General features: G+C 44.5%; 1 protein-coding gene across 2 annotated transcripts; it reads right to left on the bottom strand.

The window, feature by feature from the left end:
- Positions 1–6301: 6301 nt before the first annotated feature.
- On the bottom strand, positions 6302–17818 carry EIF4H (eukaryotic translation initiation factor 4H). Of its 2 annotated transcripts, XM_014888019.2 has the most exons (7): positions 17672–17818; positions 12168–12349; positions 11223–11287; positions 11016–11115; positions 10290–10355; positions 8291–8449; positions 6302–8170 (listed from the first exon to the last, which is right to left on the bottom strand). In XM_014888019.2, the coding sequence occupies exons 1-7, from the start codon at positions 17728–17730 to the stop codon at positions 8034–8036; spliced, it is 768 nt and encodes a 255-aa protein (XP_014743505.1). In that variant the 5' UTR covers positions 17731–17818; the 3' UTR covers positions 6302–8033. The 2 variants fall into 2 exon arrangements, with proteins under 2 accessions (XP_014743505.1, XP_014743506.1); XM_014888020.2 differs by lacking the exon at positions 10290–10355.
- Between the last annotated feature and the right edge of the window lie 342 nt (positions 17819–18160).

The following is an 18160-nucleotide window of genomic DNA, read 5'->3' as shown; positions in this document are numbered from 1 at the left end:
TTCCTCGATTTTTTTGGTGCTTGGATGGAATAAGAAGGGTTCGTGAATTCTCTGTTGGGAATTCATCTATTGGCTTAAAACCCTGTCACAGTCCATGAAAGAGGGATCCTGCTCCAGCACTAGGGAAGTCTGCACACACACATAAATGTGTACAAGAGCCACGGGGTGCACGAGTCACAACCAGAAACAAAACGTTTCATGCTGCCCTACAAAGCCTCTCTTATATGTAAATTGTTCTGTAAAGGGAAATTTCGTTATATTTAAATTAGGGCACTCTGAAGCTGCCACAACCAGCCACCTACACCCAGCTCACTGTGCAAGAAGGTGACTCTTCATCATAGAAATTGTCAAGGAGCCAACTGGTTACGATTTTTGCAACTCTAGGATGAAATGTGACTATTGAGCTTTCAGAGGAAACGTTATTCCAATAAGATAATTATCCACTGTATGTGCAAATCGACATTTTCTCTTCCAATTCTAACCAGAGATACCTTCCAGAGCCATTCCCAGACAAAAATTCAGGTGCTGAATCCTATCTTGAAATCAGTATAATCTGAACCAAAGATAAAAAGAGGTAGATTCAGCTTTTAATTGCTCACAAGGTTTCAGGGTGGTCTCTGTGTAAAGGACATTGCAAAATGTGAAATTTTTTTTCACTGCCAAAAGAGTTGTTTCAAAATTGGCGTTTCTATCAGAGGCCTGAGCGATTAAAGAGTTTATTACAGCTTTCTAACAAGATTTTTACGTGTTCAAACATAATCTGACAGCAGAAGTTTTGCAAAAGAGTTCTTTATAGCAGAACTGATACTCAAAATAGGGTGGAGACATTTACAGTTCATCTTTTGTACCTGAAATCAATTTCATCAGGAGCAGCCACTGCTCTGAAGATGCCACGTATTTGTTTTCAGCTTCGAGTATGACTCAGTGCTGTGCTGTGGACATTACCCTTGGGCTGCACCCCGTGTCAGTCCCCAGACTGCCCTGATGGACGCACTCAGCCTCTCCAGAGCAGGCAGGAGCTGCTCCTGTGCCCAAGGAGAGTCACCCCGGTGTGACAGAACAACTCTTGGGCAGAGTGGTGCCCTTCAAAGGCATCAGTGCTCTGCAGAGACCAATCACCTTGATTAGAGGGTAATTACTGCAGCAGCAACCCCTCTGTGTGAGCTCCATCTCCTTTCTCCTAAGAAGGGCTGGGTGTAAAGGTTTAGGATGAGTCTTCACTCTGAGCATTTTCCAGCACAGCCACAGGTTCTGCTCTGCACGAGGCCAGACCAGCTCTCCTCCAACACACAGAAAATGAACCCTCAGGCACCAAACAGGGCTCTACCCTCCTGAAACCCCTCTGCCTCATCGAGACCTGCTGCTGGAAACCATTTCTGATTTGACAAAAGGTCAAAAACACAGGAGCAGCATGTTTTTATCGACTGCAGTAAGTTATAGAAACCACATTGTAATTTCATCATTTGTGTTCTTATCAAAGCTCAACCATTTCACCCTGGGTTTGTTTTCCTCCCATAACATAGCTCCTACTCCTTCAGGCACATTCACCAGTTAACCTAACCCACTTCTCACCTTTAGATACAAAGCTGACAAACTGCAGAGAGATCTCTTGGGTCCAGAAAACTCAGCAGAACCCATCTTCTACCCCACTCAGCTTACCTGGGCCCCGGGAAGCCAAATGCCCGAGGGCTGATTTACATTATTTCAAATAAAGGTGGGGGCTGCTCAAAGTCCAGCTGACTTTGCTTGAATCAGGTGTTGTGACTAACACTGATCAAAAATCAGCAGAGAAACAAGGACTGGAAAACAGGGCATCATCTAAACCCCTTCTGCACAAACACACCCAATGCTGGAAGGTTTGAGAGAGATCCAAATGTTTTCCAAACTCCAACAGGCTCCAAGCTCACCAGATTTGCAAGTCAAGCATTGCTGTGCACCAGCATCGAGCCCCTCCTGCTCTGGGACACATGAGCACATGTCTCATCCCAACCACAAATTTGGATTACAATGCATTCCATTTGTTTAGCAACATTTTCATGGCAGCTCTAACGAAAGCCACATCCTGCAGGAAATTTTCTGATGTGCTGAAGTAGTTGCTGGATGGTTTTGTATACACCCAGAAACGTTTCTCTCTGCTGTAGGGGAATGAGCCTTTCCCCAGGCAAAGGGGAAGTGCTGCCTCCTCCCCTGCCCCAGCTGCACATTGGCTCTCTCTGAGCTGAAACCGAAAGTGGCTCCGTTCCTGCTGAAGGAAAATAAATGCTGCTACCACCCAGTGGAAAGTCCTCTCACAGCCAGGATCCCCGGGTGCTTCACAAAACTGGCCAAGTAAACTTTGCAAAGACTAATCCCAAACATCCCTGTGGTACAAAGCTTCCTGTTCTTATCCTGCTGAGTACGTCCTTGTGGACACAATAATTCTTAAATTTGAAGACAAAAACCTAGAAGGTTTGAATGCTTTTATTTGAATTTTTATACAGCAATACAAATTATACAGATTCGTTACAGTACAGATTTTGCAGGGGTTTATAGAGGTACTTTGTGAGTTTTTGGTTTATTTAAAAGAAAGAGGCAGATCTCTCGGGAGCACGGTGACATGAACAAAACAATCTTGTGGTAGGAAGCAAATCCTGACCACAGGGAACACTAACCTGGCTGAAACCTACTGGGCAGAAAGGTGGTGGTAGCATTCCCAGCAATAACATCCCAAAAACATCAACCCTGGGATACCCTGGAGCTTTACACAGGAATTGGTGAGCACACAGGTGAGAGGGTTGTTCCTGTAACAGTGCTGGAAGTCCTCGAAGCCCTTGGATGTACTTTGCTGCAGAGGGGACAGAAATGAGGGAAGCTGATGTCACACTGAACCTGCTGTTGAGCAGGTGATGTCACCAAACAGAGTCACTGCCACGATGGAAAAGGAAACAGAAAATTCTTTACAGGAACAGTGAGATGAGGAACACGATTGCAGACCTAACAATGCTGTCATGTGCCCACCAAGACACCACATGTGCCACCAGAACCTCATGGCTCATCTTGTGTCCATCTCAGGTTCCTGTGAGCAGACACAGGAGAACAGCAGAGCTTCTCTGCAGGCCTGAGTGCACAGGAGAGGGGCTGAACATATAATGTCATCAAGGTATTGCTATTAGTAATGTGCATCAGGCTTGAGAGTCAAGTGTCTGGCACTGAGGATTAAAGCCTTTCAGCAAGCAGGGTCAAAAATATGATTACACCATCCTAAATGCTTCTATTCAGTTTGGTTTAATACTGCTACAGCAAGTGCTATCACGAACAACAGAATAAATTACAGATTATATAAATAAAATGTATGCACCAAATAAAAGATGTCTCTCTGCCACTTTTAATATACTTCATTCCTGCAGAGGGTAAGTGGCATTCAAGAGGAGGGAGTCAACTATTAGATGAGAAAATTCCACTCTCAGCTGGAAATCAAATTCATTTTCAGTCACAGAAACTCCCCTTTCTAAAAATCTAAGACAAGCAACACGAACTAAATTGCATCCCGAGAATCCATCCCAGGGAAGCCCTTGAGAAGTACAAAGGTAATTGATTCTACACTAGAATATGCTGGAATAGCCAAGCAGTCCCTTTCCTTCAGAGCTTTTGCACTCCACTGGTAGTGAAACACAGAAACCATCAGAATGTAAAACATAAACAACACAGATTTCAAGATGCTCAATGTTAACAGCTCCTCACCCCTGCTCTTGCTGGGAGTGCAAATAACCTCGAGAGAGCTTCTGTGCACAGAGAGGGAATGGGGCTGGTACAGAAATCCTGTGACTACGCCTTGGAGCCAACCTGACACACAGAGCTCATGTCCAAAACGCCCCCAGGGGAACAGGGGGTGTCCAGCAAAGTCACTGCAAGCAGATTTGTCCAAAGCAGGCAGCAGGACAAGGGCTGCTCTGCAAGCTGCAACATGTCAACTCTGGTTGAAGAGGTTGCACATGCATTCCAAAATTTGCTGGCTTTAGTGTTAAATCTTTCCTACATAGAAGAAGGGTTGCAGTACTACAGGATTTGCTCTAAAATTCTCACAATTTTATCATCTTTCCTGAAGACAAGTCAGCAGCCAGTACTACAGGCAGCAAATGCTCTTACTAGACTATGTACTAAAGACAGGATTGAAACTATAACAGTATTCATAGGTTAAAAATATCAGTATCATCCAAAACTGGCCACAATCATCATGAGCCCTGGGACACCTGGAGAACTTCAGAAATTCAGTCAGCACTGGAGACTGAGCAGTGGCAGCACATCTCAGCAGGTGAACAAGTTGCTGCTGCTTTAGGAAGGCCAGTAAGCCACACTCGAGGGCATGAACTTAATGTGACTCTACCAGTGCATTATTTGAGTGTGTGAACACTCCTCCACCTCTTTGTTCAGCCATCAGAACCACCTTGATGGCCACAAGCACAAGGAGCCCTCTCAGAAGTTGCTCCAGGCTTGCACAGCCCAGTGAGTCAGCAACACACCCGTGCCAGCACTGGGTGCTGCCCTGGGGACTGGGATGAGCTCTCCCAAGGGCATTCCTGGACTCAAGAGTTCAGTGGAGATTATTTTTTTATTTTTTGGTGGTTGACTGCAGAGTTTTGCAGCACATTAAATGCTACTGTCCACTGCTGCAGTGTCCAACAGCTCTTGCAGACTCCCACCTTCCCCACTTGCAACCAAATTGGAGAAACAGGGCAAAGCACTTCCTACAGTAGCAAAGCAAACTCTGTTTCAGTTCCAAAACCTGCCTGATGCCTTCCTGCCTTCAGTTTTGTTTAATTTTCTAAGTTTAAGCTGGAAGAAAGCTCTGTACAGCTACCAGAAATAACTCAGTGAGAACATGAATAGCCACAAAGTGAATGATCCATTTGCTATGCTGCTGGTACCTTCTCAGTCTGGGCTTTGCCATGCCAGGCTTAGCTTTAAGCAGCAGATAAAGATAAGCATCACAGGTTAAACCTCAACTGCTTTTCCTAGTAGGATGGGAAGAAAATAATCTTGCTTCCTCCTATAAAACTTAACTGCCACATCCTTATATTAAATATAGTTGTGTTAACCGTTGACAAAAGCTGGTTTGATAAGCTTCTGTATAGGAAAATGTTCACCCATTAAATTTTTGAAGGAGGGAAAGGAAAAGGACTGGAGGAGTCTGACTCTGAGCCACATGGGAAGCACAGTGTGGAATGCTCCAAAGAAACCAGGTAATGCATTAATGTTTGCATTTTAAAAGTTACTTTTAAAAAACCCTAAAAAATAAAAGAAATAAAACCAGTAACACAATGATTTTGGGATCAGGCTGCTTTCACTAGTGGGAAACCCTTAACCAAACCAGTATTAGCAGATACAGAAAAAGACATCTAGAACTAAGATGACCCATTTGCCACCTCTCTCACTCATCAGGTTTCCTTTTCTCCATGCAGTGATGAAATCCCTGCTTCCAGCAGCACCAGTTTGACAGAGCAGCTGTGGGAAAGTGTGGCAAGAGCTGCAGGGCACCAACTCTCAACCAGCCCTGCCCTTCCACACTGCTCAGGCTGCCAGGCAGGACAGCCAGGTGCTGGCACACAGCTCCAGCTCAGGACTGGGACTCTGCTCAAGCTATGCTAAGAGCAGGTTTAAACAGAGGCTGGACTGAGTAGCTGGAAGCAGGAACACTTGCCATGCTTTCAGGCTATGGAAAGCAGTAAAAGCAGCAGGGAGGTCAGAGCTCATTTCCTCAATAAAAACATGGCTCTACCTCTTTCAACTTACCCTGCAGGACATTAAAGCACAAACTTCAAAGCCACAGGGCAGCAGCCTCCTTAAGCATTATGCCCAGTGGGAAATGGGGCAGTTGGGAAAGTTTGGAGGAAGCTGACAGACAGCAGCAGTTGATCCATTTACTGTCCCAGCACAAAGGCCACATGACACTGCTCAGCATCACACTGGAAAGACACAGCCTGCCCCGTGCCAGCCACAGGACAGCAGCACCCATGGCAGGAGCACAGCCTGAGCAGCTGCAAGACCTGCAAGCTGCAGGAATTCCAAATCCCACCTGGCAGCCTGAGCAATGTGCTCAAGTGACACTGAAGTCACAGGACAAACAAGTTGGGCTCATTTCCACCCATTATTAATTTTTACCTCACTGTTCCAGCACTCTTTAGATTAGATTCCTCCCCTTTATCTTTTCTTCTTCCCCCCCTTATTTTGTGTCAGAATGGCTCTAGGACAAATTAACACAATATTTGAAAACTGAGGGGGGGAAAACATGGTAGAGTAGACTCAAATAAAGACCAATGTTAAATATTACTTAATGTTTTCTTTTATTTAAAAGATCATTCACAAAATACCATATCCATAAATTTATTTTGTTATGAAGCAGAATGTGCTAAGTGTTTGGAATTCTTTTTTTTTTTTCCTTTGTTTTTACATTTAAAAGTCAACTGTCTTGACTAGAAGTGAGTTTTTATATGGGAATTTGTTCTTAAAATCTTTTCCACATTGAAGATGTAAATAGATCAATTATTGGTTTGGAATACAACCACACAAATGCATGTCTGTCTTAAATTAAGTATTAGTGTTAGACAAATGGTTCTTATCTCAGAAGCAGATTAAGTGAAAGGCAGAAAGAAGGAAAGAGCAGTTCTGTAAATTGCTGGGACTCTGACTTACAATGGGAACCTTAGGGAAGAAATCCATCACTAGCAGTGGTGCTGGTAGTGGGGCAGCCGTGCTTCCAACCTCCTCTTGTAAGTACTCTGGGGTGCTGGCTGGTTTTTCTGAAGGCTCTCAGCACTGGCAATATGGGCCCAAGCTTTTCCCATACACTGGACGTGTCTAAACTTCAGTGTAGTAGAACCAGGTTTTAGTTTTAAACATTAATGATTTCTCCTTTTGCTTCAGCCTCCCCTCCCTCCTCCCACACAACACTGACAAGAAACATTTTAAGTGAAGAGAGGTGTAGTAACAAGAGATGCTTTTTACCCAAACTTCTACATGAGAGTCTATAGCAGAAAGATTTCTAATCTGCCCATTTTCAAGGTATTCTGAAAGCTGAGGTCCTAAAACTATACCCCCAATGGGCAAAGAAATACAGGGGATAGTGACGATCAAATACTGCATGGCAAAGTATACACTCCTTCAACAAAAATAAAAAAGTCAATTTTATTTGTAGAAACTTCATTTAAAAATTTACCAAACATGTAAAACCCAAAAAAGTAAGCAGAAAGAGCCAGTGAGCAGTTGTGCTCAAACAGGCATGGCTTTGCAGCACTAACCTTGAGCTCAGAGTTGTAGTGGCATCATACCATTTGGAAGTCGAGAGCCAGCAGGAAGAGGCTGCTGGCAGAGGCTTTGTCCATACTGATTCCACCAGCTATTCACCAGGCTTGTCAGGCAAGGCATCCATTAAATTGATCCTTCCTGGCAACCCATGTGAAAGGGCAGCTGCCCCCCTTAGTTTAAGAAGGGGTTCTGCTGTTAACAGTGACTATCACCAATTGTCATAAATGGTATTTCACTACTTGGTTAGAACTGTAAATTTCTGTTCAACTCATCTGGACTCTTCAGTTTTCCTCTTCAGAGCCACAGCAATACAGAACGAGACATGCAAGTCAGAAGAGGAACACTGAGGAAGTAAAAGGAAACAATACAGGGAAATAACTAAGTCTAACCTGTGCTTCTAAAGTAAAACAAACCCAGAAAGGAAGAAGTGAAGCAGCACCTTTGTCCAGAGACCTCCACACTTGTGGAAGCAGCCACACTGCCTTATCTACTGGCAACTGTGCTGCTTGGAAGGAAACAGAAGAGGGAAACTCAGCACAAAGCAGGCACTAGATACAGCAAAGCCAAGAACGTACTAAAAACCACTTGTTAACAGCTGACATGCATTCACAAGCTCTGTGTTTTCGGTTTCAAAGAGGACAAATACCAGATGGCAGGAATGGTAAACTGCAGGGTTGACATTCCAGCAGAGCTAGTCACTCTGTACTGTCTTGCTTTTTCTCCCGCCTCCCCATTCCCTCTCAACCCCAGACTCAGTCGTGTTCTTTTACTACTTCCTCCCGGGGCTTGGCTCCTCCGAAGATGGCAGAGTTTGGATTGGCTACTTGATTGAGGGGAGTATCGACTGTTCGAGGTTTGAGCTGCAGTCGGGGTCGCTGTGCTCTTTCCTCTGAAAGGAAAAACATCCCACTTGTGAGATCTGCCTGTGCAGGGCACGAGCTTCAACCTGACAACAAAACCAGGAGTCTCCTTTGTGGAGGAAGACAAATCCCACCCAGCAGGAGCTTACCTTCTGTTGGCTCTCTGAAGTCCATGGAAGACCCACGAAGGGGAGGCCCATCTCTGAAGCGACCAGTGCCGCCGCTCCCCATGGAGGCCCCTGGTGGCCGCCGGTCTCCAGGGCGGGTTCCTCTACCCCGACCTCCCAAGAAGTCATCATCTTTGAATCCTGAAGACAGGAGACAGTGAATTTAAAGAGCATCTTTTGCAATGTTTTTAATCTAGACTGAAAACCTTGCTAGTCACCGCTGCCAGTCCGAGGTGATGCACTGAGAGCCTTTGTCTGCAGGCAGATTGTTTCACAGAGCTCTAGCACCTTCTGCAGGAGTTGTTCGGGTTCCATTTGAAACCAAGTATACTATGCCAAATTGAGAAAGTGTTTTATCCACTTAAAGGGTTATTGGGAGTGTTGGAGAGTGGGTCAAATGAGTTTAAAATATGAACCTTGGCTCTAACTTCAGTTTGTTAACATCATTAGCTGACTTGAGAGACAACATTACAAGTACTCAGAGTACTTCCATAGCCAGATCATCACACTGGCTACAACCTTAGCATGAAATCTGCAGAACAGAGCAAATGGCAAAATAGCTGGGAAGTAGTGAAATACACTTATAAAGCAGAGTAAAACCCCAGAGATGTCCAGCTGTACTATAAACTGACCAGGCATTTACCAAACTAATTAAAAAGGCTGGGGATAAAAAACCAAACCAGACTTTAAACTGACTGCATTTCTTTGGTTTATGTATAGGAAAAAAAACAAAAAAAAAACCCCAAAAAACAAAAACAAACCCTATCTGTCACTGACCAGAGTTCCAGTCTGTACCAGTGACTAGCCTTGAGTATCTAGCCTGTATTTCAGTAGGAGGAGGACACTTCAGGCTCTCAGCATATGGGAAAGGAATACACTCAGATTTTCAGAAGCTGCCGGGAAGAGAAAGTTGTTTGGTTCCCAACTGAGATTCTCCTTTTCACTTCAGTATTTGGCAGAGTTGCAGAGCTGTCCCTTACTTCAGTGCCAAACAAGGCATCTTTAAAGACTTCGTCTAGAGCGAGGCTGTACAACCTGAGAAGAAAAGCTTCTGTAGCAGCTAAGACTGAAATGCTAAACTTCTGGCTCACAAATCACTCATCCAGCATTTAAAGGCTGAAATGCATCCACATTTGGAGAAGCTGCCAAAGAAGGTATGAAGCTGTGACACAGAAGGCTTAGCTCCAAAGGCAGGTCAAGCACAGGACTGCAGCAAGCTCCTCTCTCCAGCATCATGCTCCAATCCATGCTGGGCCAAGGTCACACTTGGCTTCTCCTACATCGCTCATTCCACTCACGCAGAGACCAGACACCGCAAAGTTGTACTTGCCAACATCTCCCCATCAGAAAATGGACCAAACCCATGAGTTCAGAGGACAAAAGCAATTGTGTTAATGCCACCCTGCATTCTAATAGCTGGAACTGACTGGAAGTTAAAAACAAACCCAGTGGCTCCATCACTGCCTTCCACTCAGCAAGCTCACTCACTTGCTGCAGCTGCATTACCAAAACAGCTCTAAAAGTTCAGGAACATCTTGCATTTACAGTGCTTTGGAACACTAATCTGACTTCAGAGAAGTCACTTACTTCAGGGACACACATATAATGACATCACATCTCTTTGAGAAGATGAAAGCCTCTGCTCTGACACAGTATCAGGCTTCCTACACCATCTGTCTGTTTCTGCTACTATTCAGAAATTTACTTAGCTGTATGTTTGAGAAATGCTTAAAACAGTCACCCATAGGCTACATCTGGACAAGAATTCTGTCCTTTACAGTCATTCCACAGACTTTTATATTGAGACACTTTCCTCTCAAGGCAATGGAAGATTCCCCATGAGGAATCCCACCACAGCTGCAGGATGTCCAAAGTTGGCACATACAGTAGATTCAACCAAACCAGTAATGGTGACAAATGAAAATGAGAACATTTCAGTGCCTTTTAGGCTTCCTATCTGTATAAGTGTTAATACTGATACCAGAATTGAAGTCATCTCTGGAATCCCATCCACCTCCTCTGGATTCTCTGGAACCTCCTCCCATTCCTAGGAAAAAAGTCACAATTGTGTTCAAGTCTGGAGCTATGGGAAAGACTGAGCAAGGGAATACCAAATCAATGTTTCAGTCCTTCAGTATTCAAATTATGCTGCTGGAAAATTCTTTTCTTCTGGTACTACCAAGTTTCATTGCACAGCAACAGTTAGTTCAAGTTAACAAAGAATAAATGGCCAAAAAAAGTTTCTTTAATACACATTCAATGGAAACCTCTGGTCAGTCCAGTTCAACCATCCTGCAACTACAGGCAAGAATGTTTTTACACTGGAACAAGAGACATACTCCAAAATAAGCACTTGTCTACATGTGCTTACTCACTTTCCATAGATCATCATAAAATAGTAGCAGATCAGACTGTTGGGCTTATGATTGTCCTCTGCAAGACACAACACATTATTAGGGGTATTGGTCTCACTTCCTGGGTTAGAAGTGACAACACATCCAGCCTTTGGACACAAAGCACAGCTAAATTTCAGACACCTCAGGAGCAGCAGCAGCAGCTGGTTAGAAACACATACATCTATACAAACAAAATTTCACTTTTCAGTATCATCTTCATGTTCACTTGCATGCCTTGTCTCAGCATTAGTCAGCACCAGAAGCCATAACTATGACCACTATATTTAAGCTAGTCAGAAAAACGGAATCACCTCTGTCATCAGGCCCGCCGCCTTTTCTGAAGCCAAAGCCGCCTTTATCCTGTTTCCTGCCTTCTGCTATGTCCACTCGGAGTGATCGGTCACCCAAAAGCTGTCAAATCAAGGGGAGAATCTGTTCAGGATTATCATAAGGGCTGCCAAAGAGTTTGAGACCTCTGCTTGTCTTTGATTTCACAAATTAATTGTAAGTGTACTTACTGCACCATCGTATGTAAGAGCTTCCTTGAGCGACTCCACCTCATCAAACTCTACGTAACAAAATCCTGTAAGAAACAAATCTCAAGTTAACAGCACTTTAAAAGGCCTTGGTAAGAGACAACTTCTCCTGCATGCCTGCTAGCAGCTTCCTTCTCTTTGAAACATGAGTTGTGATGTGCATATGGCTCAGAAACCAATTATCATCAACAATGGACACATTAACCTTCATCTGTTAATGACAGGGCAAATCCTGAAACAGAACTCTGGGCACTCTGTGAAGGCCAAGAGCCTAATTCCCTTTTTCACAGAGTCCTCATTATAGATTAAATCTGATCTTCACCTTCAGACAGCTATTCAGCTGAATATTGACACTTCATTCCTAGTGTTTTTAAACAAGAAATTGAAATACTTATGTAGTCAGCAGTGTGATTTTTGTGTCATCACATCATTTAGTGGATTTACTCCTTTTCAGAGGCCCTCTGTTATCCAAGGTAAGCCTTTTCCACCCCTTAAAACTTACAAATATAGTTCATTTCACTAGATAATTTCCATAGCATTTGAATCTGCATCCTCTAAAACAACTGCCTGATTTCTCCCTGTCTACTAAAAAAAGACAGAGCTGAAGCAATGGGAGTTTTCTGAAGTAAAGGAATTATTCAATACTTTAGGCCACAGGACTTGAGTGGGTCAGCTCTGGTAGAATTCATACCAGACAAGTTTGACAAAGTTATGTCAGGGCAAATACTGACTCCTCACTCAGGTTACTCTGTATCTCACACTGATGAAACAGTAACTCTCATTCAAAGGATACATATTAGTGAACAAGAAAACCTGCAGAAGTCAACATAAAAGCAGAGAACTGTGCTTTAGACTGAAATTCCCTTTTAAAGTGGCTTTTCCTCCTACAAATTTTTCATCTACCACCAAAGAACTCTGAGCACTCACCTTTAAATTTGTCTGTTTCCTTGTCTCTGACTAGTCGTACGCTCCTTATGCTGAGATCCTTGAAAATGGCATCTATGTCTCCTTGGACAGTGTTGAAGGGCAGATTTCCCACATATGCTGTGAAAGGGGGCTCTGTTGGCAGCTCTTTATTTCTGCGGGAACCAAGGCCACCACCACGAGACCTGTTGGGAAAAGCACAGTGCCCCTGGAACTGCCTCCCAGCACAGCCACAGTGCAGCCACAGCACTGCTCAGGTGCAGCTGCAAGCCAATTCTCCCACAGCCTGGCTTAGTTAACCTGTCCTTTGGCCTGCACCTGCCACCTGAACTGTTGGTCAACTCCTTGCCTGTATTACCTGATGCAGTACTTCAATAGGAAACTGAGTACATTATGAGGTGATGAATGAACTTCTCAACTCATAATTCACTAAGGAAAGCCACATAAGGTTAACTCTGATGTCCCCTGCTCAAAAATATTACCTTTTAAAAGAACCATCTTAGAACAGATTTTAAGAATCATTTATAGTGATGAAGAAATACTTGTATGGCACAGGTCTGTCAGCTTATCTGGAAATTAAGCTGGATCCAATGCTTTAAACTAAAGAGTGTATTATCAACACCCACTCCACAATTATCCAAATTATCTGAGCAACATTAAGCTTAAGAGAAATACCTTCCCCCAAGTCTGAAGCTGTGGCCGTAATTGTTGGATATCTGAACCAGAATGCTTTGAACTACACACAAAAATTTGGTTGAACGAGGAGTTCTGAGGCAGAAAACAATCATGTGCTCTCTGGATGTTTTCTTCTTTTGTCTTGTGAATTACAGAGGTAAACTGGGTGGTCTTTTCCTGTCTTGTCCCTCAGTACCAGTTAAATTCTTGGCACTGGATGCTGAGGAACTAAATTGTACCTGCTAAATTCTTTAATGAACTAATGTAACACATCTGTGTGAACTTCCTGCAGAGCCCAATCTTCAAAGGACTGGAATTTCTGTACAGAGAGCAATGTATGTACAAGGCAACCTGAAGTTAAAGCTCCTAGACTTGTAGACTACAGAGTGCTACTGGTTCCAACACCATTAGTCCCACAAAAGCAATCTGACATTTACCTGAAATATCTATTTACTACACTGTCCATCTTCCCTTCCTCACCTTCCTTCTACTGGGCTTTGCTTGTGTCTGTTCCCTTTCCCTGAAGCTCCCTGTGCATTTAAAACCACGGTGGAACACACGCTGTACCAAAGCAGGATTTGCCAATGTGACATGGACCAAGTACATTGCTGCAGAGACCTTCCTAAAATCCAGAAGGTCAAATAATTTTATCATTTCCTTTTATTCTGGCAGGTTGCATGCAGTCAAAAAAACCTCTGGGCAAGCAAGGTACTGGACAGAATTTTTTTTTCATTCGAGAATAAATATTTTACTACTAATGAATCAGATAATGCACTCAGCTTGAGTAAGATTCCTTAACTTTTCCTAGGTCAGCCTATCATTTGTGCCTTATTTAGCAGCTCCATGCAAGAATCATTTGTCACCAACACTATCAACATGCTGCTAAATCTACTTGAATCACAATCTACATATCTTTAATTAGTGTCCACCCAAGTTTGCATTTTAACATTTTTGACAATATTCCTCATCTGCCTTTGTCTCATTAACAAGTCAAAAACATACTGGAGAACTAAAGCTGTAATAGTTGTGAATTACTTCAGTTACAAGACTGAGTTTTAAGGAGGGACTCCAAGAAAGATGAGTTGCTGTTCTAAATAACCCCATAATACATAGAATCAGTTCCATGCCTTTGTCCTTATTTATGATCTACAGCATTAGGAACAGCTGTTACCATACATTCAACTTGCATCCAAAAAAGAAAACCTTAATGTTTATGTCCTACAGGAACATCAGAATTGAGTTTTAAAGGAGCATTCTCTCCTTGTACCCATTCTCAGGATGTTCCCTGAGCTGCCACAGTCACCTCACAGGGAACTGGTTCACCTAAAAACCCACCCTGGAGTTGAGTCCTCAGTCAAGATAGGAATGAGGAGGAGAACAAGGGCTGGAACTACAATTTTCATCAGCAATCTCCACTCAGCTCCATTTGAGCCACTTCTAAAACCACACTCTCAATCCCCAAAAGGATTTCTGTGCTACAGACAAACCTCCTTTCTACCACAGTGCACCAGAACTTCACGGGCTGAATGTGTGGAAATCCATGCCCTATTGTGCAATCCAGACTGATTTTAAAGTCAGAAAATTAAATATTCTTCTCCAATTTGATATTAAGGCTTTGATTATCAAATATAACTATACCTTTGTTATTTTAGTTTCCATTTGAAGACAGGCAATAGGCAATAATTAAGTTTCAAACCAAATTTCTCATGGAACTCAGGTATAGCAACACAAAAAGAAACTGTTTCTGTACTTCCCTACATTTTTTCCAACACTGAAACAGTGAAATAAGAAAAGGGCTGACTTTAGTAACTGAACAATGAGATTGGAAGAAGAGTCCTTCATTTGCAACAAAGTAGGACAAAAGTAAAAAAATAATTGAAACCACATCAGAACTAGGCAAACCAGAGTTCTGAATGAATATCTGCATTTCCCACTGTAAACTTTTGCTTAGACACAATTAGGTAATAATTATGTCATCTTACTGTGAGAATCTGAAAGACATGACTTGATTTCCTTCTCAGAAAACCTAAGCAGAAAGCTGAAGAGGAAAGTTTGCTTCAAGCAATACCCCCAAAATTAAACTTTGGTGGGCTGAGTTAATGAATTTGGCCATATTAGGTAGAAAACAACTAAATTCCCATTTTAAAGCTACTCTTTTGCAAAGATTGGTTATGTCTCCAGAAAAGAAGATCTGCCAGAAATTCAAAATGAAGGATATTTTGAAACCCAACATTTGAGTTAAATAGCCTTTCACTAGAGAGCAAAGCTCGAGATTTCCCTTTTGCACAGCACAGAGACAATAGCTTACCTGGGTTCTGACATTAGAGCTTTTCTGGGGCAGCATGAGGATTAGCAGGGTGACAGTGTCAACTCTCCAAGACCACAACACTAAATTCAATCCCAATTTATTCAAGCAACCCTGGACATGTCTGGAGTAAGTATCAGATGTCTGCAGCAAAACACTTACCCAAGCCTAAAAATTAGGAGTTCTCTTTCAATGCTAGATGGGATCCAAGCTGCCAGAAGCATAAGTCCTATCCATTTTCACTGAACTGTGCAGCACTTCAGCAGGTGAATCTTAACCTTTAGTAGGGTGCTCAGCACTTCATGCCACACCTAAATAAACAGCCTAGCAGTGAGTTAGGAGTGGTAAACACTCCCTTTCTTTCAACTCTGGGAATCCCTACAGACAGTTTCAGTTTCAACTAGGCCTCAGTATGCTTAACTACAGGTTCTCCTGTCAAATTTTGGGCTCCAAAATACTTCCTAAAAAGCTTATAGTAAGCCTTTTGTCATTTATGTCAGCATCACATTCTTCACCAGGAACAAAGTGACTTCTGCATCCCCTAATATGCTTCAGCTTTTAGTCAGTGCATCACTAAACACCTCAGGTGTAGCAAAATCCCATCTCATCACACCAGTCATATCTTGATGCTCTTCCACCATTATTTTGATGATGAGAAAGAGGCAGGTAACTTACACGTTAGAACCTGTTGGGCACTGATTTCCCATCTGTCACACTGAAATCCTGTGCTCACTCACTATGTACACCAAAGGTTATACAAAAGGCAACTTCCACAAAATCTACTACATTTCAGCTGAGTTTACACTATTCCTACAGTCCTAGAGCACGTAAAAATGAGCAGGAGCCACTTTAAATTAACATGGGATTCTTTAATCAGAACCTTCAAAAACAGTCATACTTTCATTACACTTCATATATTACAGGACTTCATACCATACACACAGACACCTGCTGAACTGTGCATTAGCTATCAGTAACTTAATAGTGATAACAATAAATCAGATAGAAGTATACATTGCACTCTAATATCAGCAGTGTCTGATGTTTAGTACGGTTTAGAACTGCAGGTAAATCAGAGTATGTACATTTTCTTACCTGTAAAGACATCTGCTAATTTGCAGGATGCCTTTAGTTTGGCAAGTAAGGATTCACATCTTCCCTGACAGCAAATTTAAGTTCTCTTTCAGGAATCTGAATATAAAATAACATTTTAACTGGCATTTTACTGCTTCACAGAATATGCCTACACTGACTAGAATACACTGTGCAGCAATATCTGAGTTTATAACGAGTCAAGTATCATTTTAGACTGCTGGCAAGGTTATTTTGTTACAGAACTCAAAAAAAATAACAGAAATGCAAGTGGCTACATCATGTTTGCTCTGGGACATTCCTGAATTAGATACAAAGGGTATCAGTGCATGAAAATGAGCTTGAAAAGCTTCAAGTGTCAGAATACTTCCAAAGACAAGAAAAACTTACTGCTGTTTTAACTCCAGCAGCTCCTCCCTGCTGCCTAAAGAGTCTGAAACGAAACCAAGTTATTAATCTAAGGGCAGAAAAGGGCACAAACACTGTTGATCAGGAAATATACCCTGGAAGAATAGATTATACAGTAATACATTTGTGAAGACTTGCTCACAAGGAAGTTTATTCCACAGATTTATGCCTATTGTTTTATTTCATACACAGAGAAACTAGTAACAGCAGCAACCGCCAAAAAAATCAATTGTTTGATTGCACCCTCCTAATGTGATTTTAGACAAACTTCTAACTACTGGTTATTGTCTCTGCAGCTCCTCCCCTAAAAATACTCTTCAGTAAAGAGACAGAGACAAGCCCGATCCCGAAGGATCAGGGATTTGCAGTGAGCACCCGGAGCCCCGGATAACGCAGGACGGCGGCTCCCAGCGCTACTCGAGCGGAGACACCACAAAGCCCTCCCATTTCCTCCCGCCGCAGGCACCACAACGCTGCCCGCTCCCGGGGGCGTCTGGTCCCGCCAGCACCGCGGTCTCCTGCCCTGCTCCAGCCCTTCAGGAACGCTCCCTCCGCCCATCCCGCTCCGGCCCCACACAAGCTCCTCATGGCCTTCCTTGGCTCTGGCCCAGCACCTCCCTAAATCCCCCTCCATTCGCCTCCGGGACGGCGGGAACAGCGACACCCTCTTCCTCCCGCCGTTCCCGAGCCGCCTGGCCCCGAATCCTGCGGCGCTGGCCGGAGCAGCGCGGGGACGGCCGAGACCTCCCAGGACCCGCAGCCCCCACTCCGCCGCACAAAGCGGGTCCGCCACGGGCAGCGGAAGGGCACCTCCCCGCCATGGAGGAGGGCGGGCGGGGGGCAGAACGAGCCCAAACAGTTTCCAGAGGCAGCGCCCCCATCCCGCAACCCCCGCCCGCCATCCCTGCGGAGCGGGGCAGGCCGGGCCCTGCGGCCGCGCCCCCGCCTCGCCCGGCCGGGGCTACTGCTCCCCGCTCCCGTCCCAGCTACGGGGGGAGCTCCGAGTGCTGCCCCCGGCCCCGCTTACCCACGGCCGCCGCCGAAGCTGCTGTAGGCCCGGTCGTCGTAGGGATCAAAATCCGCCATCGCCGCCGCGGCCTCGTCCCCGTGCGAGCGTGACAGGACCGCGCCCGAGGACCCCGCAACGCTTATATACGGAGGCGCGCGGGCCGGAGCTGCCCCGCGCAGTGCCTGCCTCCAGCTCCCCGCCCCGATGGGGCTGCCCGCGCTGCTGCCTGTCGGGAGGTACACCGTGCGGCTCGTTTCGGTCGGCTCCGGGACGGGATCTGATCGATGTCTGCTCTGGGATCTGCGCGGGATTTGCCCGCGGCTCTGCTCGGGGATCTGCTCCGGATCTGCCGGAGGCTCTGCCTGGGATCTGCCCGCGGATGTGCCCGGGATGTGTCGGGGGTCCCCCCGGGATCTGCCCGGGCTGGGCTGCGGTAACGCCTCCGGTGAGCGTTGGACCATCCAGTTCTGACACAAGCCCAGCCCGCGGCTCTTGATTCCGCAAGCA

This window comes from Sturnus vulgaris, chromosome 21 (assembly GCF_052056855.1).
Source record: "Sturnus vulgaris isolate bStuVul1 chromosome 21, bStuVul1.hap1, whole genome shotgun sequence".
NCBI lineage: Eukaryota > Metazoa > Chordata > Aves > Passeriformes > Sturnidae > Sturnus > Sturnus vulgaris.
Note: the sequence above shows the minus strand (reverse complement) of the source record. Positions and strands in the feature narration are given on the sequence as shown.